Here is a 19,899-nt window from a genome sequence, read left to right as displayed (position 1 = left end):
TTAACCTCTGCAGTGATTCATTTAACAACTTTGGCAAAAGAGATTGTAAAATGGGACACAACTCAATTAACAATTGCCTTGCTTAACAATGGAAATTCTGGGCACAATTGTGGCTGTAAGTCAAGGACTACATGTACTAGCAATGAATTTAAATCATAATCTTATTTATTTAAAAATAAATAATGTTTCAAAGGATCAGGATGCCTGTAGTTAGCACTGCAACAATGAATGGGGTAAGAACTCTTTCTGTATGAGAATTTCTTTTATACTCAACTCCTTATTTTTCTTCATTTTTTTGCCCCATTTGCTCAGAAATAATATTGGCTGACTCCTTATCAAGTGGCAAGCAATAGATTTATCAATTGCTTAAATCAAGGCAAGCTTCAACTTGAAAAGCCACATCTGGAATTTAAGATGTTTCATACTTAGAAACCCAGGAAGTAGAGAACAGGCAAAGAAAAGAAAGGAAACAAACCAATTAGACTTGATAAGGATTTTTGGTGTATTCTCAGTCATTTCTGAAAACTTCCTGAAGCCGCAAATTAAGGATGAAAAATTTTAGCAGACACCATAAAGTACCATATTTTAGAATATTTATTTTTTCCATAGGGCTTGTAAAGGTTTTTCAGTAGACACTTTAAAAAATCTAAAAGTTATTGGTTCCCTCTCCCCCTTCTTCCCGCTACCAAATCTTAGTAGCATAATAGATCAGAGTTTCTCAACCTTGGCAAGTTGAAGATGTGTGGACTTCAATGCCCACAATTCTGGGAGTTGAAGTCCACACATCTTCAATTTGCCAAGGTTGAGAAACACTGAATTAGATCAGGGGTCTCCAACCTTGGCAACGTTAAGACTTATCAAGCAAAGCTGGCTGAGGAATTCTGGGAGTTGAAATCCACAAGTCTTAATGTTGCCAAGGTTGGAGACCCCTGGACTAGATGATTCGTAGGCTTCCAAAAACCTGTAGTTCATATCTAGATATTTCATGATAACCATCTGGTATTCCAACAGCAGATGTCCTGTGGTTACTTTCCAGCTGTTTTTCCATTAGTTCTTAACTATTTTGACAGTCGTGATCTGGAAGCTCCATCTCTGCAAAGATTTCCCAACATATCATAGTCTGCTGAATATCCAATCTTCATCTTCCAATTGTGTCCTCCACAAATCTCATCGGCACAATTTTTGAAAATTTCTTCACATATTATCATATGCTTTCTTAAAGTTCTCAAAAGTTGTTCAGAACTTGCCTCAGATGTATCTTTTTTGAAATCTCTCTTGAAGTCCATCTATTCTCCTTTTCTGAAGAGTGGGCATCCAAGCTACAACATTTCAGAAGAACCCAAAGGAACTTCCACCAGCTTATTTTGCAGGAATCTCAAGAGCTTTCCAGACATTGCTAAGACAATCTTCCTTAATCTACTCTGTATCCAGGTTCCTTCATCGCATTCATCCAGGCAAAAGAAAATTCTCTCTTCCTCTCATTTCTCAAAAGAACTTGTGTTCCAGATCCTGCCTACTGGAAGAGGAAATTAGATACAGTAGGCAAGGCATCCATAATCACCACAGCCCCTGCTGCGCATTGCATTTGTAACAACTGGCGTCGTTTCTTACCGCCAAGCTGGAGTCACTTAAGCGCTGGAATGAGGAGAGGATGGTCTGGTGTGAGAAAGGTGTTCAGATTCTACTCACAACTGTGGGGGCCTTTGCTGCCTTTGGTCTCATGATCATCGCCATTGGCACAGATTACTGGCTATATGCTCGTGCCTTCATTTGCAATACCACTAATATCTCTACTGAGGAAACACCCCAGAAAGACAAGAAAGATCCTGGAGGACTCACCCATTCAGGTCTTTGGCGGATATGCTGTTTAGAAGGTAAGTCACCCACCCACTGAAACAAGTTCAAGAGAGACGATGTTCTAGAATTGTGGAAAAACAAGCTTAGGCAGACAAGAGGTTTACCACAAAATATTACAGAACTAACAAAGAATATTTGTAGATCAATGTTGAGCTCGGGGGCCCTTGGTGCTCTCTGAGCTTGGTTGTTTTCTTGCAGATGTTTCATTATCCAAACTAAGTAATATCATCATCATCATCATCACTATGACTACTAACACTTATGATGATAGTACCAAGGGCCCCTCATATTACAGTATATCAAACTTGGAGCAATTAATGGCCAACTTCTCCAAAGAGACAATTTCTTTACTAGAGAATTTATCCAATAAAAGAGAAAGACTAGAGGCAGAAGACAAGAAACTACGAAAGCTTTAAACACTGCATTTATGCACTGATTAGCTGGTGTAAAAAACAATATTGCTTCCACACGGGGAGGCATTGTTTTCCCCTAAATTAACTGAAAGCAGAATTAAAACAGTAGTTCTATTTTACATTTACCCTAGTGCCATATTATGCAGCAGAGTTAAGTTTGAGTCAGCAAAAGTCTCCAGCATACCTTTAATTAGAAGTTCCCACCTCACAGCTCCTGCTTTTAATTGCATTCTATACTGTACAACATCAGCATAATTGATGAATCCTCATAAATAAATGGGGTCTTGTTCCTCATGGGACAAGAGAATTTAAATAATTACTTTTTTTTCTATTGTAAGATTTTTTTTTTTACCATAAGAACATAAAGCAAAAGAGGAAATCAGTAATCAAAACTCTTAAGAGTTCAGGGGAAAGAGAGACTGATTAATAGACAGTCTAAATTGCAGTTCCATTTGGAACAGGAAGCAATCAGACAGAAGCCACAAAGAGGAAGTTTGTAATTAAAGGCACAATAGTTTTGAAAACCATCAATAATGCTTCTTCTAATCCACATCAGGGAGACTGCCCCAAATTGTATTTGATTCCTAGGAAAAGATGGAAGCTCTGAATAAAGATGGGTAAATTAACAGAAAACATCTGATAACAACAGGTTGCCAATTACCACCATCTGGATTGTCAGTAAAATGCAACTGAACAAATTCCAGATTCTAGCATAGAACATGGCCTAATTACAATTGATGGAGAGAAGCCTTTGGTGAGAGGTAGGTTGATGACAGCTCAAATATCTGTCTCTTGCACTGGAAAACCAGTTTCCATCGTTCTGCTCCAAACTGCCACCATTTAACACAATTTAATGTAGTCAAGCAACCCACCTTCACCCCACCCCACCCAAAAAAGCCAAGATGAGATGTGGAGATTTAACTACCAATAGATTGCTGAGATTATCAAGGTGGCTAGTTCTCCATACCTGCATGCAGGAGTTTATTCTTTTTTTTTTAAACAAGTTTTTATTAATTTTTTTTTATTTTCACACACTCACACGCACACAGAGAGAGTTTATGAACAGAGTATTGGTCCTATCATATCTTATACAACTTAACATATCCAAATACATTTTACTTAGTTATAATTTCTACCAAAATAGTCTTTTTCCATATTTTAATCATGTCTTAATATTTCCATGCTCATTTATATAAATCACCATGCAGGTGTTTATTCATAGGGGAAGCTACATACTGCTGAGATGATATTACAAAAGTGATCTGACAGGGAATTCTTGTAGATACCTTCGAACCTACAAGCCAACACATTTTGGCTGTTATGACAGGCATTATACGAAGTATAAATATGTATATGTTATTCATATAAAGCACCGTCTTGCTCTTGAATTCCTCACCTCACCTACATAACAGTAAACAGGCTGGCAGGTTGCCCACACACATTTACTTAGAGAGAACTTCTGTTTTCACCCTGACTTTGCCTTTCAATGTTGTGAGCCTTCATAAGGGTAGACCAGTAGTTTTTCTATTTTCCTTTCAGCCATCCCTATGCTGTGGGGCAAATCCATTTTCTCCAGAATGAATGTAATTCCCTGATTAAGATGTTAAATCAATATGCCCTTATCTGGTAGAGGTAGTCCTCGACTTACAACCATCACTCAGCCTGGAATTATGATCATAAGATATTGTGGTTATAAATCGAGGCATCACATGACTGGACCGGATTTATTTATTTTTTTACATTTTTTGCAGCGGTTGTTAAGCAAATGAGTCCTTATGTGAAACCATTTTCTCCAATGGGCTTTTTTTTTTTTGCCAAAAACTGGAAGTAAATCCTTAAACTGGCAAACAACATCACAAATCATGGCCACATAACCCTGGGAACTGCAAACAACAGTAAAGGGGAACCTGTTGCCAAGTGCCCAAGATAAAATCACATGACCATGGTGTCTATGGAGATTCTCAGCCATCCAGGTCACAGTTTTCCCAAAGGTGCTTTTTCAAGAGACAACTGGACTTTCTGGTTTTTCTTTGAGACGTTTCGCTTCTCATTCAGGAAGTCTCATCCAAGAAGATCTTCTCAGAACTGAAGAAGCTTCTTGGATGAGAAGCGAAACATCTTCAAAGAAAAACCAGTAGGTCTAGTTCAATGGAAATTCAATGGTGAAAAAAATAGGGTTCTACAGTTAGGCAAGAAAAACAAAATGCACAGGTATAGTATACGTGGTACCTTGCTCAATAGCAGTAACTGTGAGAAGGATCTTGGAGTCCTAGTGGACAACCATTTAAATATGAGCCAGCAGTGTGCAGCAGCTGCCAAAAAAGCCAACACAGTTCTAGGCTGCATAAACAGAGGGATAGAATCAAGATCACACGAAGTGTTAATACCACTTTATAATAACTTGGTAAGGCCACACTTGGAATATCGCATCCAGTTTTGGTCGCCACAATGTAAAAAAGATGTGGAGACTCTAGAAAGAGTGCAGAGAAGAGCAACAAAGATGGTTAGGGGACTGGAGGCTAAGACATATGAAGAACCATTGTAGGAACTGGGTTTGATGAAAAGGACTAGGGGTGATGATAGAAGTGTTCCAATATCTCAGGGGCTGCCACAAAGAAGAGGGAGTCAAGCTATTCTCCAAAGCACCTGAGGGTAGGACAAGAAGCAATGGGTGGACACTAGTCAAGGAGAGAAGCAACCTAGAAGTAAGGAGAAATTTCCTGACAGCTAGAACAATTAATCAGTGTAACAACTTGCCTCCAGAAGTTGTGAATGCTCCAACACTGGAAGTTTTTAAGAGGAGATTGGATAACTATTTGTCTGAAGTGGTGTAGGGTTTCCTGCCTAAGCAGGGGGTTGGACTTGAAGACCTCCAAGGTCCTTCCAACTCTATTATTCTGTTAATATTAGTTGCCTCTTGAAAAAGCACCTTTGGGACATGACCATGGTGTGTCTGTGCATGTGTGCAGCTGTCTAACTTTGAAAATGGGGCATAAGTAGCTCTGGGGATGTCTGTCATAACTTTGAATGGTCATTAAGCAGCCAGTCTATAAGTCGAGGCTGTACTCTTCGAGTGTTGTTTTTTACTTCTGTAATCTTCTAGTTGACATGGCTTATGACAACAGGAATCGAAGGCCAACCATTTGGATGCTCTCAAGTAGGAGAAAATTTATGCATATCATAAAAAGATATAATTCTTATTGACCAGATGTTTTGGACTTCCATATCCACAATCCCTTGCCTCTGGTCACTCTAGCTGGACACCCAATATAATGGGTGTTGACATTCTAAACATCTGACAGGCATAAGATAGCTTCTCCCTTTTTTTCATTCTCCTACAGAAGATGCAATCACTAAAGATGGCATTTCAACGTTTTCCCAATTACATTAAGAAGCACTTATTTAATTTGGCTTGTTAAATTATTTTCAGTATTCTACAGTTCCTTTACTAATATATGTTTTAATTAGTGTTTTACAACTTTGGTTTTACATTTGTTGTAGAAGAAATCTTGCTGGCTTTTAGCTAAAAAGGGGTACATAAGCCATTAACAAGCAAGGTCTTTAAAAGAAGCAAATTAGATACAGTACCGTAGGTTTTGCTAGTTGCAGCTTTGAATTTAATATGCTGGTTGGGCTTACGTTGAGGAGGGATACAATAGACCAAGAGTGATCAATACAATTTCAGGGATTGATTAGATAAAACACTCGTATGGGGTTGTAGTGATTTCTTCTTCTTTTTTCAAAACACTAAATGGAACTCCAGCTCTATCCTGTCTTGTGAAAAGAGCAGGAAGGCATTTGGGGCATAGAGTTTTTGCTCAATGACACTGCTGTCATAGCCATCTAACCTATAGAAATTCTACCCCATTGCCTTTCCGAGATTCAGCTAAGCATCTATTACCAGCTCCAGTCCTCCAGGCATTTCTCTAACCCCACCTTAAAGCCACCAGAATTAATCATCTGGAACCTTTAAGTCTTCCTCGTGAGTGGGCTCAGAAACACTTAAAGGTTATGGATGCAAAATTGGTAGCACGTGTGTACCCACTATATAAATCTTATCCTAGCATCCACTGATAATATAGCACGTGTTTCTCAACCTCAGCAATTTTAAGATGTGTGGACTTCAAGTCCCCAGAATTCCCTAGCCAGTTGGCTAGGGGATTCTGGGAATTGAAGTCCACGCATCTTAAAATCACTGAGGTTGGGAAACATTGATATAGCTGACTGAAAAGCTCATCAAAAAGGATTGTGCTAAATAATTGTTCCCAGTGTCACAGTCAGACATTGCAAGGAGGATAGAGTGGCTGGGATAGCATCTAATAGTAGAGGCCTGGCATGATATATAAATCCGACATCAACTTGGTAAAATAGCCTAAGATGGTTCAAATGATTTTCTGTAACTCAATGACCTCCAAATATGGGGCATGTTGTTCCGGTCATGCTGAGAAATTCTCTTGTAAGACTGGGAGTGAGAAGGAAAGTAACTCATTGGCAATCCAGCATGGGGTTAATTTCAGCATGATGCCAAACTAACACTGTGCTCTAATCCCCAAACAGCTAGTAATTTGTCTCTTCCTGTTTGCAGGGTTGAAGCGAGGTGTGTGTGTGAAAATCAACCATTTTCCAGAGGACACAGACTATGATCACGACAGTGCAGAATACCTCCTACGTATGTATAAATAGGTGGCTTATTCATTCTTGTATCTTGGCCTTGGCAAAGCCCTGTCACCATTGTTCTTTGAAATGTATGGACTTCTATGGCATCCCACCATAGGGAAGGGGTGGTACAGCGGCTCAGAAGTTAAGATGCTGGACTTTTCAGCTGGAAATCCGGGAGCTCAGGTTTGAGCCCCTTTAGCGCGACATGCAGTGGGGTAAATTCCCATACTTGTTCCAGCTCCTGTCAACCTAGCAGTTCAACAGCAGCTAAATGAAAGTTGATAAATAGATACCAGTTCTGTCGGAAGGTAACAGAGCTCTGTGATGTCATGCTGGTCACATGTCTGTGGAAATGTCTTTATAAAGTGCTGGCTCATGGTCTTGAAACGCAGATGAGCTCCTCCCCCTCTCTATGGTGGGCTAGGGAGTGGGGGCTGCGCTGTAATGACTAGCGGAATAAAGTCCTCAGGGACACCATAGGGCTACTGGTGAGCTCTTACAGATGTATTGGTTTCCTTTCCTATAAAAGGGGTACGAGTTTTGTTTTAATGGTGAAGGAGTGAAGATGTCTTTGGAGAACTGGAGTTCCTGGCAAAGCATAAAGAAACCACAGCAACATAGATTCAGCCTTTCCAAACTTCTTAGTACTCTAGTACGACTTCTCATGGGGCTCCTTCTGTCACCACCACCCACCTTCCACCAGCACGGCCACACACACACACACACACACACACACAAATAACGAAAGTAGGAATGGCATCTTCATTATGTGAATTATGCTTCCGAGTAAGGCTTCAGCCAAATTATGACAATGGCCATTTAATTGCTTTCTATATGGCAAAGGACAAGGGGAAGGTGATAATCCATATTGCTCCCTTCTTGATTTCGCTCCCTTTCCTGCAGTCTTCTAATATTAAAATTTTACCTCCTGGTCAAAAAGCAAGGGACACCAATATTTGCAGAGGAAGTTAACCTATGGTGGGTCAGCGAGAGATAATATGCTTATACAGTCAAGTGCAAAAGAATGATTATTTTAGGCTACTGACCTAAGAGCTAAATCCCAGATGCAAAAAAAGCAAGACCTTGTATATTGCCAGATGCTGGACAAAAGTTATCCTTTTCCATCATATCTGTAAAGGCGCCATATAACAATAAAAGACAATTTTTATACATTCTAAAAATACACCTCTGTATCCAAAACCTCAGCATATACCTGCAGAACACAATCAAAACAAGCATCACTTATAAGAAATATATGGTTGGGTATATCAGAAGCCTGCTTATGTATAGTACTTTCACAATTGGGAATCATGTTAACTGGACCGGATTATTATTTTTTTTACATTTTTTGCAGCAAATGACACAGTCCTTAAAACTCACTTTATGTTTTAGGGGTGCCCCCCCCCACAAATGCGGGAAAGTGCTTAGATCCTCCTTGGAAAATAATTCAACATGTGTGATTGTTGAATCATAGATTGAGTAGAAAAGAATTCTAGTTTTTTTTTGGGGGGGGTGTGTGGAATAAATATGCTCATCAGAACTTTAATAATGCTGGATGGGCCTTATTGCTGATCCTAAGTTTAATGTCTAGGCAGGTTTGGGTAAATAAATGGGGTAAATTGGAAAGTTGAAAACCTTTCCAGAAAGTCCCTGCATCACATCTTTTCTGAAAAGTTGCCAAGAATACTGTGTGGCTTTATTCAACATATCACCAGGAGTTGAGCTTTTCTTAGATGTCACTTTTATTCACTATTTATGCAGGGTGAGGAATACATCATTCATGTAATATAATCAATATTATCCTACTTGCTATGAATTTTATTTATACACACTGCTTTTACAAAGCTGGATTTAAAATGCAGTTTACGGTTTAAAGAGCATGTCAGGTTTTCATGTAACTGCAGGTAGTCCTCAGCTTATGACCACAACTGGGACCAGAACTTCTATTGCTAAGCAAGGCAGCTTTAAGTGGGTCATGCCCATTTTTATGACCTTTTGTGCCATGGTTGTTAAGGGAATCACTGCAGTTCTTAAGGGAATCATACGGTCACTAAGCGAATCTGGTTTCACCCATTCTGACTTTATCAGAAGCCAACTGGGAAGACCACAAGATCACAGAACCCTGGAAAGCTCCCTGCTGGTTGTCAATCACTCAGATTTTGATTACGTGACCAGGGGATGCTGTGACAGTCGTTAAGTTTGAGGACGAATTGTTAAGTCCCTTCAATGTTGTTGTATCTTCAAATGGTCTCTGGATGAATGGCTTAAGTCTCAAGGACTACCAGTAATGGATCGGAGACCATTTTGTCTTAACGGCACTGTTGAGAAATCTGCTCCAGACAGTAAAAAAATACTGAACCACAAAGGGAATATAATCCCATCCAATTAGGTGCCTTCTTGTTGCGGTGCTCTAACATTATCCCCCAAGAGATCCATACAATTCCAACCTTGAAGATGCTCAAAATGTTGAAAACCTGGCTGTTTCCCCAGGATGTGTGAAGGTAGGCACTCAGTGTTATGGGATGTTATCAGTGATGGGATTCAAGTAATTTAACAACCGGTTCTCTGCCCTAATGATTTCTTCCAACAACCAGTTTGCCAAACTGCTCAGAAAGTTAACAACCGGTTCTCCCGAAGTGGTGCGAACTGGCTGAATCCCACCACTGGATGTTATCCAGTTGAGTTTTTGTCTTTGGAATGTGCATGTCCTTTGTTCTTGATTGTCTCCTGCTTTAACATTATAAGAGAGCCAGAGACTTACCTGGAATTGGGTGGTTTCTAAATCGGCGTATACTGTATTATCTCACTCATCCATTCATTTATCCATCAATCCAAGCCATTTAGAGTAGTGTTTCTCAACCTTGAGAATTGTAAGATGTGTGGACTTCAACTCCCAGAATTCTCCAGCCAACATGGGAATGCTAGCTGGGAATTCTGGGAGTTGAAGTCCACACATCTTACAATTCTCAAGGTTAAGAAACATTACTCTAAATTGCATGGATGGATGGATCGATCGATCGATTGATCAACAGATCCAATACAACTGAATATATCCACCCACATATTGCTTTGCAGAGCCAATACTTTGGTCACTATGGGAGACAGGACACCAAACTCAAAATTGGGGATAATTAATAATTGCTGTTAATGCTTGAATTTCAATACAATTGCACAGAGAATGTGTTATCCATGAAATTCCTGCATGTCCTTGGAAAATATTCAGCCCATTTCATGAAAGCCAACATAATTATAATGTAACATAACATAACATAAACCAATGGAACAGATGTTGCCTTCAGAAGTTGTGGGAGCTTCATCACTAGAAGCTTTCAAGAAGAGACTGGACTGCCATCTGTCAGAAACGGTGTAGAGTCTCCTGCTTAGGCGGGGGGTTGGATTAGATGACCTACAAGGTCCCTTCCAACTCTATTTCCTATACTGCATTTTTCCTATACTAAAGAGAATTAAGGTGGTAGAATCCTGAGTTTCTTCTTCATGCCTTCCGGTTTTTACTGGCAAAATTCATACAGGTAGTCCTTGACTTATAACCACAACTGAACCCAAACATTTCTGTTGCTAAGTAAGACATTTGTTAAGTGAGTTTTGCTCCATTTTACGACCTTTCTTCTCAAAATTGTTAAGTGAATCACTGCAATTATTAAGTTAGTGACACAGTTGTTAAGTGAATTTGGCTTCCCCATTGACTTTGCTTATCAGAAGTGGCCATGGGGATGTTGCAATGGTTATAAGGGTGAAAAAAGATCATAAGTCATTTTTTTCAGTGCCACTGTAACTTTGAATGGTCACTAAATGAACTGTTGTAAGTCCAGGATTACCTGTGTTTTCCTAATACTTGCTGCATACTGTTATTCAAGGCTGTCTCCATACCCTTCTACAGCTATAAAGAATAACATCTCGGATTTTCAAAATGTGTCGGGCTTCATCTATCTTAATTGCCAAACCAGTCTGACTCTCTACAGTAAAATCTGTTGATTTAATACTGTGTGTGCTTTTTCCCTGTTATTCTAAAGTGTTTAAAATCTATTATATTTGTCATTATTATAATCCCAGGATCCTTTGAAAAATCCCGCAAAAATGGTGTTATCTATATTCTACTAATACTTTCCTGTCTCATCTGCTTGTAACCTTCAATTAGCCCAAATGGTACATCGTAGCGCAAAAATATTTGAATCAGGTACCTCAAGTCCACCAACTTAAAGAATGAATGCAAAATCTGGGACTCATTACTCCTATGTAATTGAAATTTCAAGGATCTTCACAGTAATTGTTTTCACAAAATTGTGACTACTGCAGTGTGGACAGAGTCAGCCACAGCTGTGTGATCATCATTTCCAAATATTCCTTGCCAGCTGCCGACAAGGAAGATCAATGGGGAAGCCATCAGGAAATCAGAAATCATTCCCGCTCCACTTTTTTGCCCATCTGTGGTCATTCTGTTTCTCAGTTTAAGGAAATGTCTCTGAAAAGATAACTCAGTGGGTTGTCCAGTTAGTTCTAAAATACAGACAGTGGGGTTGAAGCAGAGAAATAACAGTATTTACGGATTTGGCTCAGCTTTTTCTTAACCTAAGGAATTAGGATGTTTGATTCTATTAAGACTATCTACAGGTTTTAAGTTTTGTTCCATCATATTCTGAGAATTTCATTTAGTAACAGTCTCAACAATTCAGTTTGCAGGATTCTTTTGGATATAAAAGGCTGGGGATGTACCCTGAGGGTTTTCTCTCAGTTGGCAAATTTAAACAATCTCCATAACTCCTGTTGCTGGCAAGGACATTTGCTAGCATAAGCCTCTGTTGCCAATTCCTATTCTGCCAGAGTAATGGAGCTGGCAAATGGAGCTGTTTTGCAGATTTATTGTGGGACAAACTTAGGAAAAAGAGATAGTTGATGTAGCAGTTAAAGGCACCCAGTTGGGGATGAGGAACCTGGGAGTTCTAGTCACACCTGAGGCGCAAACCCAGCTGAGCCACCTTGAGCCAGTCCCTCTTAGCTCTAGGAAGGAAACAATGGCAAATCACTCCTGGAAAAACCTTGCCAAGAAAACTGCTGGATGAGCCAATGCCTCCCCCTTCTTCTTATCAGGGATCTAAACTTATCCAACTAAAATGGACTAAAATTCTTATCATCTCCAGCTACCATGAATAAGTAATCCAGCACATGTGAAGAACAAGGTTGGGGAAGGGTCCCTGGTCTGAATGACTGGAAATTGACGAAGAGCAAGCCAGCTCGCTGACTTCAATGTTAACGATTTAAAAAATGAATGTTCTATTAGTCATTACAATTGTATAAAACTAGATTAGTTCTACAAAAGGCAAAATGCATTAACTTGGATGGAGACCTTTCTGCCCAGGGATAAAACTCAAAACTGCATCCCAGCAATCACAACTATGGTTCCTACCCAGATTTAGAGTAATCCTAACAGAGTAACTACCAGTTATGAATCCAGAGTGAAATAACATTTTCCATATCAAAAACAAGTAAGCAGACAATTTCCACCTCATCATACTATTGGAATATCTTTACTAACCCACAAAATACAGTACAAAAATGAGAGTTACAAGTCAACTTTGAAGATTTGGGTTCTCATTAATGTTCAGTTGCAAGCTCCTTACTACTCATTCCTGTCCGTTTCTCTGGCAGAAGAAGGAATAAACATTGTTTGCAACATCCAGTGATTACTATACAATATTATGAACATCCAATCTTTTAAAAAAGGCATTTGGAGATTTACAATATAAAACTGGATGTCCTTGGATCTTTCATCATCTTTTCACAGAGGCTCTGTAACTTTGCCATGTGTGCTTGGGGCCTGCCATGTAAATGAAACAAGCTTTATGGAGGCCGTAGTTAGCTCCGGCATATTTGGTGTAACATAACTTGTAAGACAAATTTTACAGTGTAGCTCAGGGATGTCAAACTTGATTTCATTGAGGGCTGCATCAGTTGTGTTTGGCCTTGGGGGGCCATGGTGGGCGTGGCCATGGTGAGCGTGGCCTGCTCAACATCACTCGTGTCAGGGGCACCTGTGGTGGCCCGAGCGCTTTGCTAGCGAAAACTGGCTCCTGAGCACCATTTCTGGCTGTGATGGCCTCCTGCAACCCTCTTCCAGCAAAATCAGAGCTCGGGTGGGCCGGACAGAGCCCTCCAGAACTCCATTTTTGCTGGCAGAGGCACTGCAGGCCGATCCTTCGCTGTTTCCAGGGAGGTCCCGCAGGCCAGATCTAAGCATCCTGTGGGCCAGATCAGGCCCCCAGGGCCTTGAGTTTGACACCCCTGGTGTAGCTCATGAGGGCTGCTCCAAAGAGCTTGTCCATGACTTAGTGTAGAGCTGGGGCCCTTTTATGAGTTATGGACTTCAACTGCCTGAATTCCTGAGCCAGCCCTACTAGCTCAGGAATTCTGGGAGTTGAAGTCCATAAGTCATAAGGGGCCACCACTGCTTTAACGTTTGTAGACATTGATAGCCTGACAAAGTTAAAACTTAGAGAAAATGCACAGAATATCATCCAATATCATGAATACCTAAAAATTGTCTCCAGTTGGCCAATTTCCCATGCATAAAAATTTTGCTCGGAGACATGTTTTGTGTCATTTTATATTTTTCTTTTCCTTCCTTCCTTCCTTCCTTCCTTCCTTCCTTCCTTCCTTCCTTCCTTCCTTCCTTCCTTCCTTCCCCCTTCCCTCCATAGGAGTGGTACGAGCCTCAAGCATCTTTCCTATCCTAAGTGCTCTTTTGCTGTTGCTGGGTGGGTTCTGCGTAGCTGCCAGCCGTGTCTACAAGTCAAAGCGCAACATTATTCTAGGTGCTGGCATCCTGTTTGTTGCTGCAGGTAAGCTGTATAGTGAGGGGAATACAGGTAGTTCTTACCGGACTTACAACCACAATTGGGATCACAACATTAGTCACTCATTAAGTGAGTCCTCATGTGATTATGTCTAATTTTACCACCTTTTTTTGCTGCAATTGTTCAGTGAATCTGGCTTCCCACATTGTCTTTGCTTGTTGGAAGCCAGCTGGGAAGGCTGCAAATGGCGATCAAATGAGATAATGCAACCATCATAAATCCATGTTGGTTGCCAGGCAACCAAATAGCAATCATGTCACCTTGGGGACATCCTTAAGTGCAAGGACTGGTTCCAAGTAGTTTCTTTCAACACCATCATCACTTTGAATGAATGGTCGTAAATCAAGGACTGCCTTGACTACAGTGACTAGATGCAAACTGTCCCTCTCTCTATCTCTAGAGAGATTAGTGCCATACAGAGCTTGTTCATCAGAACTCTGTCTCTCAGCCAAATGGTTCATCCTGTAATCCACCTCTCCTGATCCATAACTCGCTTTGTACCATCCTTCTTCAGCTTTACAGCTATCACCGCTTTTCCCTTCTGGTTGTGTTCTGACAACAGCAACCAGAAATATAATTGGCAATTCTTGGAATTGCAGGCTTGATTTTTCTGAATGGGTGTAGAGTGGGGGAAAGCCGTTCTGATTTCCTATGTTTTCCTATGTGAGATTCTCAATCATCCAGGTCATGGTTGTCCCAAAGGTGCTTTTTCAAAAGGCAATTGGACTTCTTTTTTCCTTTGAAGATGTTTTGCTTCTCATCCAAGAAGCTTCTTCAGAACTGAAGAACTGAAGAACCTTCTTGGATGAGAAGCGAAACGTCTTCAAGGAAAAACGAAGTCCAGTTGCCTTTTGAAAAAACACATTTGGAACATTCCTATTTGTCATAGATTCCTTTCCTGCTCAATATGGAAGGGTTTCGAATTGTATGTCTTGGTTTACAGTATCTATAGATTGTCTTATTAGAAGGCCTAACTTTAGCCAAGTTAAGTGTTACAATATAAATGCACTACAGAGCCCAATGGCTTTACCATAGGAAAGGGCTAGGCCCATATATTGCATTATTTCATGCTCATAGATATGTCATGTTTTTTTCCATCTTCCTGCTCTTTATTTATTTACCGTCCATCCTTCTTATATCCGTCTATTTATCTACCTCTTCCTTTTCCAGTCCTGTAAGTAAGGTAAGGATTTTAAATGAGCTTCAGGCCCTTTCATTTTCCTACTCCTCCCATTGTATACATCCAAATGGTAATGAATCCTCTATCTTTCCATTCAACCTGCCATATAATCAAAATCTGAATCCTGGCAATTATCAGCAGGACCAAAAGAAGCTAAAGTCAAGGACTATCAATAGAAACTGCTGATGCTTCAGAATGAGAGGACTTGAAAAGTGTTTGCAATACTTTCTGAGGGGACCTTGGTGGATTATGAGCTTGGTGTTTGTTTGTTTTTGTTTTTTGTTTTTCAGATGTTTCATTACCCAGTTAGGTAACATCATTAGTGATGCAAACCCCACACCCTTTAGCACTGATGATGTTACATAGTTGGGTAATGAAATATCTGCAAGATAACCACAAAGCTCAGAGAGCATCAAGGACCCCACAATCCAACCCTGAGCTACAAATGTTCTCTTCTATCAGCAATTCTTTCTGAATAGGGGAATTATAGGCCAATCTCACTCTGTCTGTGTGTGAGAGAGAGAGAGGGAGGGAAAGAGAGGGAGGGAGGGAGGGAATGTGGATTTTCTCTGTCATCTAGGAATAGGGCATGCAAACTGTGACTCATGGATCATATTTTTTGTAGCTTTCAAAGCTTCTCAGATTGCACTACCCAAATTAGCAGGAAACTACCAAATCATTCCAGTGTGCTTTTCATCTTTTAAAAACCAAAAAGTAAAATTCGTGTATTACTCTCCAATAGCTTAGCAAAAGCTATTTTTACTTTAAAAAAACCAAAAAAAAAACACAGTTCCCTCCCACTAAAGAGGGAGAGGAAAGAGTTCAGAAGTTGTTGTCCTTCCTATCTCTTAAAGGGATAGTTCTCAGCTGCCAATACAAATGAAATAAAATCAACAATTGCCAGAGATGCTTTAATCTGAAGCTATGCAGCTATAGTCCTGCTATTGAATCTTCATACAGGTAGTCCTTGACTTATGACCACAATTAGGATCAGAATTTCCATTGCTAACCAAGGCAGTTCTTAAATGAGCCGCCCCCAATTTTATGACCTGTTTTTGCCACAGTTGTTAAGCAGATCACTGCAGTTGTTAAGTGAATCATGTGATCGTTAAACAAATCTGGCCTCCCCCGTTGACTTTGCTTATTGGAAGTCAACTGGGAAGGTCATAAATGGCAATCCCATGACTCTGGGACATGGCAACTGTCGTAACTGGGCCGGTTTAGCTCACGCTGGTAAAGCCTGTTATTAAGGCTTATTAAGAACACAGTAGCCTGCAATTACTGCAGGTTCGAGCCCAGCCCAAGGTTGACTCAGCCTTCCATCCTTTATAAGGTAGGTAAAATGAGGACCCAGATTGTTGGGGGGGCAATAAGTTGACTTTGTAAAAATATACAAATAGAATGAGACTACTGCCTTATACACTGTAAGCCGCCCTGAGTCTTCGGAGAAGGGCGGGGTATAAATGTAAACAAAAAAAAAAGTACATCCCAGATGCTAAGTCCCTGAATTTCGATTAAGTGACTGTGGAGATGCTGCAGTACAGGGAGTCCTCAACTTATCACCAGAGTTGAGCCCAAAATTTCTGTTGACAAGTGAAACATTTCTTAAGTGAGTTTTGTCCCATTTTACAACCTTTCTTGCCACAGTTGTTAAGTGAATCACTGCAGTTGTTAAGTTAGTAACACGGGTGTTAAGTGAATCTGGCTTCCCCATTGACTTTGCTTGTCAGACGGTCGCAAAAGTTAATCACATGATTTATCACTTAAGACTTATCTATTCCGTCTTGCAGGACTGGCTTGAATTTTAATTTTTTAGCTGATTTTATGGGTTTTAATTTTTATTAATTTTTAGGGTTTGATTGTATTTTAAAATTGGGCCAAATTTAATAAGTTTTTTAATGTCTGTTTTTAGTATTGTATGTGTTTTTTGCTGTATTTTATTTCGGCTGTAAACCGCCCTGAGTCCTTCGGGAGAAGGACTTAATACAAATTTAATACAAATTAAATTATTATTATTATTATTATTATTATTATTATTATTATTATTATTATTATTATTATTATTATTACTATTATTATTATTATTATTACTATTATTACTATTATTATTATTACTATTATTACTATTATTACTATTATTATTATTATTATCCTGGAACACTGCAACTGTCATAAATATGTGCCAATTGCCAAGCAACTCAATTTTGATCACATGACCATGGGGATGCTGCAACAGTTATAAGTACGTAACATGGTCATTAATAATAAGAATAGGCTAGGGTAGGGTAGGGTATGGTGGAGTGGAATGGAACGGAATGGAACAGAACGGAACGGAATGGAATTCTTTATTGGCCAAGGAATTTATCTCCAGTGCATAAGCTCTCAGTGTACATACAAGCAACAAGTGATTAATCACGATCATAATATCATAAAATACATTCCTCGTAAATCATAAGACACAATACTTGGTGATAGTCATAGGATACTAAATAAGCCATTAACATAAATCATACTAGGATATAAATAAAACAATATAAATTGTAAGATACAAGTAATGAATTTATATAAAAAGATAAGGAAATAGATTAGGAAAGATGAGAAGAATAGTAATATAGTCTACTAAACAATTTGACAGTGTGGTAGGAATCAGTTATTCAGCAGAGTGATGGCATGGGGGAGGAGAACTGTCCTTATAGAATAGAATAGAATTTTATTGGCCAAGTGTGATTGGACACACAAGGAATTTGTCTTGGTGCATATGCTCTCAGTGTACATAAAAGAAAAGATACGTTCATCAAGGTACAACATTTACAACACAATTAATGATCAATATATCAATATAAATATAAATTATCTCTACTTGCTTTGGCATGCAATGCCCCATAGCATCGTCTTGAGGGAAGAAGTTGGAACAGTTTATGTCCAGTATGTGAGGGGTCTGTAGATATTTTCACAGCCCTCTTTCTGGCTCATGCATTATACAGGTCCTCAACAAACGGCTGGTTAATAGGAATTGTTTTTGCTGCAGTCCTAATTGTCCGTTGAAGTCTGTGTCTGTCTTGTTTGGTTGCAGAGTCAAACCAAATGACAGACTCAATAATTCCTCTGTAGAACTGTATCAGCAGCTTCTTGGGCAGTCTGAACTTTCTGAGTTGGTGCAGGAAGAACATTCGTTTTTTATGTTTGATGTCCATTTTAAGTCTTGAGATATTATAGAACCTAGAAACTTGAAGGTCTCTACTATTGATAATTGATAAATGTAGTATTGCAAGAAGTGATAGAATGGGAGGGCTCCTCCTAAAATCTACTATCATAAGTCACTTTTTTTCAGTACCATTGTAAATTCAAATGGTCATTAAATGAATTGGTGTGAGACAAGGACTACCTGTAGTCGTAAATGCAAAGATTGGTTGCAAATCATTTTTTTTTAATGCCGTTGTAACCTCAAATGGTTGCTAAACAAATGGTTGCAAGTCAAGGATTACCTGTTTAGGGTTCTTCCTCTTCCTCTTTCTTTTTTTAATCAGTCCATCATCAACCCCTCCCTCCTTCCCTCCTTCCCTCCCTCTCTCTCTCTCTCTCTCTCTCTCTCTCTTATACAGGCCTCAGTAACATCATCGGTGTCATCGTCTACATCTCGGCCAATGCTGGTGATCCCGGCACAAAACGTGACGATGAGAAGAAGAGCCACTATTCTTACGGCTGGTCCTTTTATTTTGGTGGCCTTTCCTTCATCCTGGCTGAGATGATTGGCGTGCTGGCAGTTAACATATACATTGAGAAAAACCGCGAAGCCCATTGCAAAAGCCGCACAGAACTCTTGAAGAACCCTTCTTCCTCCTCCTCAGCCATCTTACGCCTGCCCAGTTACCGTTTCCGATACCGTCGCCGGTCACGTTCCAGCTCCCGCTCCACCGAGCCCTCCCAGTCTCGAGAAACCTCTCCCGTTGGCCTGAAGGGCTTCCCTTCCACCGACATCTCTATGTACACACTGTCTAGGGACCCCTCCAAGGCCAACGTCAGTTCCCTTTACGGCGGTGCCAGTGAGACCGCCTCCACAGGGGCAACAACCTCCGGGGTGACCGGGACCGGTGGCGGATTCTTACAGTTGCACAACACCTTCCCCAAAGATCCTGGAGTGACAGTCACGGTGACTGGGCCTGGGGTAGCAGGAGCCACTGGTACCCTGGGTAAAGATGCCTCCTCCAACACCAACACACTCAACAGGAAGACCACGCCAGTGTAGGGATGGACTTGAGAGAGGAGAGGGCATGGGAAGGAGAAAAGGGGAAGAAAAAAAATACTGTTCAGAGGACATCAGGCGAATCAGAATGTTTGAGAAGCGAGAAATCAATCCATCCAGTGAGCATTTTTCTTGCTTGCTTTGCTTTGCTTTGCTCCTTCATCCTCTCCCCTCCCCTCCTTCCTCTCTTTCCTTTCCATCCCTCTTTCTCTCCTCCCCTGCTTTAGCCCTTCCTCTCCTTCTCTCCAGTCCCCTCCTTCCTCTCCTTTCCCCTCCTCTCCCTCCCCTTCCCCTCTCAATCCATTCAACCAACCAACCACCTAACCAGGAATTCATTTCCTCTGATTCACCCAACCACAGGATCCAAAATCATAATTTTAGTGGAACAGAGATGAAGGAGTCAGGCTATGCTCACCAAGGGGCTTTCAGGAAAGGGGTGCACCTGTTCTTATTACCCAGATCAAAAGAAATTACTCAAACATCACAGTCCTTTCAAGCGGGCACATTGAGGAGAACCAGAATTGATCTTGGACTACCCAAAAGCAATGCTGTGATTATTTACTCGGTAGTCGTGGGGAAGAAAGGCAATTCTTCTTACACACTAGGTGAAGACCTCTCCTACAGCCTACCAAGGGACAAGTGTAGATGAATGCCCAGCCCCCACTCCTAAGCCTCCTA

The 19,899-nt window shown here is 40.3% G+C and overlaps 1 protein-coding gene across 1 annotated transcript; it reads left to right on the top strand.

Annotated features, from left to right (window-relative positions):
• Nucleotides 1–1,624: 1,624 nt before the first annotated feature.
• Nucleotides 1,625–19,224, top strand: CACNG8 (calcium voltage-gated channel auxiliary subunit gamma 8). Its single transcript, XM_058180114.1, has 4 exons — nucleotides 1,625–1,874; nucleotides 6,856–6,939; nucleotides 13,643–13,783; nucleotides 18,581–19,224. Exons 1-4 carry the CDS (start codon nucleotides 1,652–1,654, stop codon nucleotides 19,222–19,224), a joined length of 1,092 nt encoding a protein of 363 aa, XP_058036097.1. The 5' UTR covers nucleotides 1,625–1,651.
• The last annotated feature ends 675 nt before the right edge of the window (nucleotides 19,225–19,899 follow it).

The sequence above is a fragment of the Ahaetulla prasina genome, chromosome 4, assembly GCF_028640845.1.
Source record: "Ahaetulla prasina isolate Xishuangbanna chromosome 4, ASM2864084v1, whole genome shotgun sequence".
NCBI lineage: Eukaryota > Metazoa > Chordata > Lepidosauria > Squamata > Colubridae > Ahaetulla > Ahaetulla prasina.
Note: the sequence above shows the minus strand (reverse complement) of the source record. Positions and strands in the feature narration are given on the sequence as shown.